At 35.9% G+C, this 8,981-nt stretch overlaps 1 protein-coding gene across 1 annotated transcript; it reads right to left on the bottom strand.

Annotated features, from left to right (window-relative positions):
* Positions 1-1,169: 1,169 nt before the first annotated feature.
* LOC113348779 (prohibitin-1, mitochondrial-like) lies at positions 1,170-4,068 on the bottom strand. The gene is made up of 5 exons (XM_026592639.1): positions 3,797-4,068; positions 2,907-3,023; positions 2,177-2,347; positions 1,827-2,039; positions 1,170-1,698 (listed from the first exon to the last, which is right to left on the bottom strand). Exons 1-5 carry the CDS (start codon positions 3,974-3,976, stop codon positions 1,504-1,506), a joined length of 876 nt encoding a protein of 291 aa, XP_026448424.1. The 5' UTR covers positions 3,977-4,068; the 3' UTR covers positions 1,170-1,503.
* Between the last annotated feature and the right edge of the window lie 4,913 nt (positions 4,069-8,981).

Here is an 8,981-nt window from a genome sequence, read left to right as displayed (position 1 = left end):
CTACATAGTGACCATGAATCGACCACTTGGAGCACCATTCATGCGATTTAAAGAGTATATGAAGTTTACCTGATTATTTTGAGCTCCGGGTTCTTCATATGGAGAATTGGTTCCTTCATTTTGAGCAATATGATCTTCATTTGCATCATTTATCAAAGCTTCCTCTATTAACATCTCTTCATCAAACATCCAATCCATAGGATTAGTTGAGACAATCTCACCATCAACACAATCATGTATGTTGTTTGAATCTTCACCTACATCATTTCCTCCACTATAATCACTCATTTCAAATAACCTAAATTTTCCCCCGAAACTCACTTTCTTCCTCTCTTCAACACAAAAACACAATTTTCCAATTATCAAAATTTATTCCTTAAATCAGATTTTTAATCTAACTAATTTAATTACCAATTAATTAACTTAACTTAATTACTAATTAGCACTAATGATTAGGGGTAGTTTAGCCATTTAAAAAAATGAGGATAAGGGATAATCCCCAATTACTATTTCATGACCTTTTTGTCCTGTAGATAGGGGGCCCACTTATTTTTCAGGACCCCCAATTTAGGGGTGTTTCAAATCCAAGTGAAACACAAATTCTAATTCATCAATAAAGACACATTTACCATTGAATATTTTCTCGAGATCGTTGGTCTAAACATTACATATATAGATATGCTTTGGTAAAGTTTGAATTCGGATTCCCTAACATATAGCTTTTCGCTAATTGGTAAAAGTTACCAGGTGTTCACATCTACGGGAAAGTTTCGGGATACAACACCTGGAACATAACAAAAGTATCGAACCAGTTCCAGGTAATTAGAACTTTCTCTATAGTATCGAACCAGTTCCAGGTAATTAGAACTTTCTTTACATAGGAGACGGGTCCAACCTAGTGGGGGATGAAATCTTCCTTGGCGTTGTCACCAAAGATCGACTCTAAAATTATTGGAAATCTAAACTGTGTCCACAACCTTAACCAAGGAAGAGACATGTAATGCGATGAGGATAAGTTTGTTAATACTGTATTTTGACAAAAATGGTTCTGGATAAGGCCGTGTCACTTTCCTTCCAAGTGGCAGAATGATCTCACTTCGCAAGATGGTCCAACAGGTTTCATTTTCATGATGAATATATATATATCTTTCTGAGCTAGCACCAAAAAATTGTAGGACTAACCAGAAAACTATCTTAACATATTAAAAATTCAGCTTAATCTGAGAATTAAGCATCACCTTAATAAAACAAACAAAACTAGAATCTGAATGTTTCCAAGACCAATCACCGAAGTTTCCCTTTTTTATACAATCCCCCCAAAGCCCTACGTGAACGCATTTATTGTACCCTCAACTTCAGTCTTGGAAGAAAAAGAAAAAACACTTGAGAATACCCACACTAATAACGTTACCAACCTACAGCATATTTCACTAGCAAAAGAAGAAGAGAAGCCAAGGGGTTTGAACAAAAGGTCTGTCTTTATCTCAAATTTCTACTTACTAATTACTTCAATTTTGCTGGCTCCAGGGTCATTCCTTGAAGGTTCAACAACAGGTCAGAGGAGTTCAAGAAAACCTTGTTGTTGGAATTCGAGATTGTATGTGCAATTTCCCTTGCAGCTTCAATTCTCCTTAATGTGATGAAAGCTGGATTGTTTGCAATGGCATCCCCAATTAGCTGAGCACTCTTAGCCTCTCCCTGAACATAGAAAACAATGTAAGACAATGATCACCCATAATCTAATGTAAGCAGTTAGAACTAAAGCGAAAAAAGACCACCAGCGTATGGAAATCAGAAAGACCTATTTTCATGAGTGAGTTACAAACCTGAGCTCTGATAATAGCACTTCGTTTGTCCTGCTCTGCTTTCTCTACCACAAACTTGGCTCTCTCGGCTTCTTGCGCAGCAACCTGTTTAGCTTCAATTGCAGCTGTAAACTCCCTTCCGAAAGTTAGGGTTGTTATTGACACATCGTCCAATGCAAGGTTAAAGTTGGTAGCCCTCTCTGTCAGTACTTTCCGTATTTCCCTACTAACAGCCTACAAATAACAATAACATAATAGCAATGCATAAACTTCTCCCATAATGTAGCTCATAATGTAAAACTAGTTGTTCTAAGTATACTAGGTAAGCTTTAGTAGTATAGTGGTATGTATGAAGCGACCCAGATGCATACCTCTCTCTGTGTGAGAAGCTGGCTGGCATTATATTGTGCGACCACAGCTTTCAGCGTTTCATGGATTATTGATGGCAGGACCCTCTCATTGTAGTTCTCCCCAAGAGTTCGGTATATTGTTGGTAACTGGTCAGCCACGGGTCGTGTCAAAACTCGAAGCCCAATCTTGACCTGTACATCATTCAGCCAAAGAGGAACAAGTACAAGATAATAGATGAGTTGACTACATTGATGGATAGCCTGAAGCAAGTCACTACAGAAAGTGTACCACTATCAAAATACTTAATGGCATGATTAAATTTGCAATCCTTACTCTACAGGATATATTTGACAAATTCCACAAACCTACAGTTGCTTAAAGCATGCCAAAAAAGAGAAAAATAGTTTACAACATACAGTAACACCTGCACATGATGCAACTGAAGAAAAGATGGCGAGTATGAAGTATCATAAAGATAATTACACATGGTAGCACAAAACTACATCTCAAGCACAGCTATTAGCATAAGAAACAATAGACGTTGATTTCAACAAATTTATTTTTTTCAAATGCTGCAATTGGAAAAAAGGATGACAAGTGAAAAGATAAAGAACCATAAACTGGACATAAGGTTCAAATTTTGAGATCATGATTGACAAAAACAAGTTACTTGAAACATTTAGCAAGCGTGCAATCTTTGATAGAAGCATCATCATTTCTCATGCATGGGAAAGGACTAGAAGACCTTACCATCTGAAGGTCACGGCTCCCGGAAGTACTTTCGACAAGATGAGGTCGTGCTCGGACATCATAAATGACAGGCCTCTCAAACCACGGGACCATTAGATGTGTTCCTTCAGGATAAACCTGCACAGAACCACATCAGCAAACTAAAACCAGCAAGAAAGAACAAACTCAACAAAAGAGAAGACAAACAATAAAGACATTAACAAAACAGAAAATTCTGACATATGAAAGTTGCAACCTGATCAATACTACTTGTCTTAAACCAACAAGTAAGACTTTGAATGGTCCGTCATACCATAAGGCAGTGAATACATCTAGTTAAGGAACATTTTGCTTTATCAAGATAGAATAGATCTTACATATTTAAGCCCCTCCTGATACTGCAAGATGGGCAATTAAACTTAAGGTGATGAAGGTCCTGTTCTTAAAAACAATAAGAGCGGTATAGACTTCCTATGGACTGATATTACAGCCATTGAATATAGTAGTTCTATTAGAATCCATTCTGGAGGTATCGGATATAATCAACAAACGCTTTGGTTGGCCGGAATATGTAATAACTTTGATGTTACTCTTGCCACTTATATATTAAATCTTCAGTCATAAATCTAAAGAAAACGAAAGATTTAAGCCCCTACTTATATTATACCCAAACCCAAAACCTAATAATCCACAAAATGAAAAATGATTTCGCAAATTCCACCTAAAACCAAACAAGGTGTGCAGTTAAGAAAACCCACAAACCAAAATGAAATTAACTAAAAAAGATTCAAAAGACTAACCCTAGCTTTACTAATTTAACCTAAAATCTAGCAGACTGAAAACACAAATACGTCATACTAACAAGATCAACTTCAGAAGTAGTATGGATGAGAGAATGAGAGATAGATCACCTTATCTTTGACACCAGTGATACGATTGAAAACAATAGCTCGATGTCCTCCTTCAACATTGTAGAGACTGTTGAAAGCTGCGTATAAACCAAGACCACCGACTATTCCAACTTTGATCAAAGCAGAAGCAGCATTTACTCCTCCTGGGATCTTTGGAGGCTTAACATCTTTGAGATTCATTTTTCCTCTGTAGCAAGTTTTTTTTCCTAGGGTTTTGGGGGTTTTCTTTTTCTTCACTGGTGATTTGTTCTTCTATATTCTCTTTTTTATCCCTCTCTTTTTTCTTTCTTGCCAAGCTTCAATTCTAGAATGAACTCTATCCCCTTTCACCAGGCCAGCAACAAAGGCCTGGGCCCATTAGCCTATGTGATTAGTCCGAATCCGCATTTTTTTTAGGGACTATGGTTTTTTGGGGACCATGGTCTTATTAGGCCAACCTCCCTATACTTATAAGGGATGTCCTAAAATTGGGTAAATACACATTTACCGTTTACTTTAATTTAAATTAAAACTAACCTAATAACTATATAAATCTAATCATGTATATCTAATCTAAATGAATCTATTAACCAAAATCAAAATCAAAAAACAAAAACAGGTGGGAATCGAAAATTTGTAGTTTTGAAAAAAAAAAAGATTATTCTCTTCTTCTTCTCTCTTTCCTTGACGTTCCTCGTTCGATCGAAAAATGAGTATTAACCATCAAATGAATTGAAAATGGAAGTTGCAAAGAGAAGTTCGGCTAGGAATTATGCGAAAAACTTTGTCGAACTAACCGAACCTAATGGAAATGATGATCATGAAGAACAGTTTGGCTATTTCGCAAAAAAAAAATTCCCAACCGAACCCTAATAGTTCGGTTAGTAGCAAAAAAACATTTCCCAACCGAACCTAGTAGTTTGGTTAGTTGCAAAAAACATTTCCCAACCGAACCTTAGTTCGGTTATTTCGCAAAATATTTCCCAACCGGACCTAATAGTTCGATTAGTTGCAAAAAACATTTCCCAACCGAACCTTGTAGTTCGGTTAGTTGCAAAAAATATTTCCCAACCGAACTATTTAATGGTCACACCAAATATATAGTTCGGTTTGATCGCAAGGAAAAATTTCAATTTTTTGTAACCGAACTTCTTACTGTAACTAATCATACTAATCATTACTAATCACTGAGTTCGTTTGTGGTCATAAATTCGGATAAACGAACCAAAAAAAAAATTAAAATTTCTCGCAAAGAAAATTTTCCATTTTTTTATAATAGAACTTCTTAATGGTAACTAATCATACTAATCACTAATCATCAACTAATAACTAACTAATTATTAAACTAACACATTTAATTAAGGAGGGTAAGTTTGGTATTAAGAAAAACATTTAGATAAGGGATGACTTAGGATTACTTATAATGTCTTGCTTAAAATAGAATCATGGTCCCCCACAAAAAAATCATGGTCCCCAAAAAATGGTTCTATTTCAACGCAGTCCGTAATTTGGCAGTGGACATCAGATTTGCCTATTGTTGGGCTGGACGCGATGGACTTCTCAAATCCGTTATTTTACGGGATAAAGATGACATTTTTATATTCTTTTCGACGCTTGCTCTCCGATGGATACCAAATCAAACAAGTTTATCATCTATCACTACCATTAACTTACTTTTTGGTGACATCATTTTCTCCATCGTCAAGTGATAGACACATTTTTGTGTCTGAATTGTCCTCAGTGACTCTATTGCTAGTGCTTGATTTTGTACTTATTATGGTGTTTTTATGTTTGTGTAGGTGTTTTTGGAGAAATACACTTGTGTGGAAAAAGTTGCTCAAAAAGTGCTATTTGGACCCCTGGAGGACATTTTCTATACGAACCCCATATTTGGCTAAGGGGCACCCAAGGTTATGCGTAGCCCAAATTCATCCTCAGCACCCAAATTTGTCCTCAGCACCCATCTGCTATTCGCACCCCAGAACAGGATAAAGGCACCCCCATGCACCCCTGCTGTTAAAGGCGCCTGCGTTTTGGATCAGGGCACCTCTTCTTCTTCATTTCAAATTTCAAAATTGGCGGGAAGATAGTGCAGACGCAGGCAGAATTAGGGTTGAGGTTTTGATCGTGTTTTAGAAAGACTCAATGGCTGAAACTTCGTGGGACGTCTTGATTAAGCTTAACAGGCGTTGTATGATCAAAGGTTTCGACCAGAATTGGCTATAATGGTGGAGTTGAAGAAAAACAGAATCTCGGGTTTATATTCAAACAGAAGGCTCTGTTTCGAATTATGAGGAGTTTGAGCGAGAATCAATCACTGGGCTTGGTTGCTTTGGGCCGTTTCATCTAAACAGGATTGGTAAGTCCATCAAATTCGAAGCAATAGGGCTGCATCGTTGGATTGAAGCAAGCAGAGGACACGAGTTCTTCACGGGTTCTACATGAGTTACAGCGAGTTTGGGACGTGTACTGCTCATGTTTTAGGAAGTTTAGCTCTAAATTGGAGCACGCAAAAGGTAAATAAGGAGAGTCAGCAAAAGTTATCGCATGCAGAGAAGAAAAAAAGGAAATTATTCTCGAGAATAATTTTCCTTTACTGCCGGAATTATTTGGAGTTATGAGGATGTATTATCGGTCAGATTTGTTATATATAGGCTTCTGGGATCACAGAGAGGGGGTACGGAGAGTTTGGGGAGATTACAGAGCTTTGAAAGTCGAGTTGCAGAAGAATCACCATTTCTGCTGCTGTGAAGAACACCAAGAACATAAGGCGCGCAATAGCAGTCGTTTCTCAACGGTGGAAACGACACACAGGCGTGGGTCGAGAGCTACAGAATCAGCGACAGTATTGTTCTATCGTTCTTTTCAGTTTGTAACACTTATAACTGTTACAAACCCGGTTTTTAATAGTTTTTCTCCATTTCATCTTTGTAAACACCCTTTGAGCAATAAAAATGAATTTTGAGTGTGTTTCCAACATTATGATGAGCTAATTCTCCCACAACCAAGGCAATGAGGAAGCTATTCACGCATGAATAATGGGTAACTATTTCATTTTCTCTAATTTTTAATTATAATTCACTCAATCACTGCTCTTGCAGAGTTTTTAAATGTTTACATAATTTTCTTAATTACTTGTGATTCAATTTGATAGATTATACTTTGTTTAATCAATTGATAGTCTATGCTTGGGGAATACAATTAATATTTGAGAATATGTTTGATTATTTGTGAATTAAGAAATAAGGGACTTAAAAGATAATTAGAGTTTTGGATTATTTGCCATAATTTATTCATGTGTGATAGTGGAATCAGTGTATTGGTTATTCCTAATAATCTTGAATTAAGTTTTGTTTGTCTTTAAATTTCATTAAATCTACTTTTGCTTTCACAAGTCTCGACGAACCTATTACTACTACAACAACTTGAAATCCCATCATCAAGTTTACTGATTTACCATACTCCGTAATCTAAATGATGCACTTAGCCACTATAATCGTTTATATGTTCATAATCAATTTTGACAATAACAAAAACGGGTTGCACGAAGGATTAATTCGACATTTCTTATTTTTAGTTGTGCATCTTTAGCTCAATTTAAATAAATTATTTTATGGTCAAAAAGTTCATATTATTATGTACAACTAAATTAGCTAGTTGAAGATATATTACTCGATTAAAATTTTAGATCTTCAATTAGCAATTGATGGAGGTAATTTTGAACATGAGGTGTTCAAAAGACGAACAAAAAATGAGAGAACCTAATGTTTTTTTCTCGCTAAATACTACGAAGAAGATGAAGAAAATCGACCTGAGTGATATGATAAAAGAACAATGAAATTTTATCAGTTCCACGTCAACAATTGATTTGATCAATTCTAAAATTAGGGATGTTTTTGTTCTTCACTTGTTACTTTGGACTTTCAAATCCATCAATCCACATACACCCATCTTTTCATCCATCCACCAGTATATTTCAATCCACTGGATGATGTACCGGATGTAGATGAAAATCTCAAATTCTTCATTTGGATGGACTGGCACATTCCCAATATAACTCGTTTACTTGCCGATGTCAGCAAAAACCCGTGAAGATAACAGATAAATCAAAATGTAATAATGAATCAGACATGATCAGGATTGATCCCCTTCATAATGGATCGGTCATAATTCACTTTTCAACTACGAAGCAAGTTTCGCAAGTACACTTTCTTAAACTGTGTTTCTGAAATTGCTTCCAAACATAGTTCCCTGGGTTTGGATTCATCTAGAAGTCCAACATACTATATACTAACAGGCTACCAATTAGTGTAGCGTCGAGAGCACAAATCCCATAGATAAACTATCCTTTGTAACTCCGTATACTTAAATTGTAGGAAAAATTGTTGTATGTCATTTTTTAAGATACTTTGGTCATACTATAATGACCAACCAATACTAAAGTCACTGTAACAAATTTAACTCTGCATATTACGTTTTCAATCAATAAAGACTTGAACAAACAAAAGATATAACTTGAACAAGTCAGATATGTAGTTAGTAACCTCAAACATGAAGGTGATTGTAAAACAAGGTCAACCTAGTATGTACTCTAATCGTACACGAACTGAATTCCAACAAGAGCAAGTCTTGTAATCCATATTTCAAGACATGAATTCACAAAACAATTTGAGTTAAGAAAACTATCTAGGTTGATTATGCCCTTATACATTATTTATAGTTTTAGGCACTATAAAATAAGATATGAAATACAATTAGATGAAATATAAAGAGTATAGAGTTGAATGTTTAAGGAACATGCGGCAAAATATTAGTATGAATTTGTGCATTTGGGAATTTGAAGAGTATAGTCTTGGTTATTGGTGCTTATAGGTTTCATTCGACGACTATTGTATTATATCTTAGGGGTTCTTAGAAAACAAACACCTTCCTGTAGATGGTGGATTTTCGACAAAGGCTAGAATCGTAAAACCATAATTATACATGCTCCTGATCCAGCAATCAGATGAGTATTGAGGCTCATGTCTCTCATTGAAGCGTGAAAGCTCATGCCATAAAATCTCTGACTGAGAATACTGTCTCTCAGAGTATGTAGATGTGTAGTCTCTCAGCTGAGGAAACGGCACATCTCATAAATGCTGAGCAATTTCAGTAATTACTTCTATATAGAATCGAAGGATTGGACGGCTCCTAGACAGCTTGCCTA

The sequence above is a fragment of the Papaver somniferum genome, chromosome 2 (genome assembly GCF_003573695.1).
Source record: "Papaver somniferum cultivar HN1 chromosome 2, ASM357369v1, whole genome shotgun sequence".
NCBI lineage: Eukaryota > Viridiplantae > Streptophyta > Magnoliopsida > Ranunculales > Papaveraceae > Papaver > Papaver somniferum.
Note: the sequence above shows the minus strand (reverse complement) of the source record. Positions and strands in the feature narration are given on the sequence as shown.

What these genes read in the sequence shown, in the direction of transcription:
- LOC113348779 (XM_026592639.1), bottom strand. Translation starts at nt 3,976, where the DNA reads ATGAATCTCAAAGATGTTAAGCCTCCAAAGATCCCAGGAGGAGTAAAT. An exon ending in TCACTGGTGTCAAAGATAAG is followed by an intron (nt 3,024 to 3,796) that starts GTGATCTATCTC and finishes GGTTCTGTGCAG; the next exon opens with GTTTATCCTGAAGGAACACA. An exon ending in AGCTTCTCACACAGAGAGAG is followed by an intron (nt 2,040 to 2,176) that starts GTATGCATCTGG and finishes TGTTATTTGTAG; the next exon opens with GCTGTTAGTAGGGAAATACG.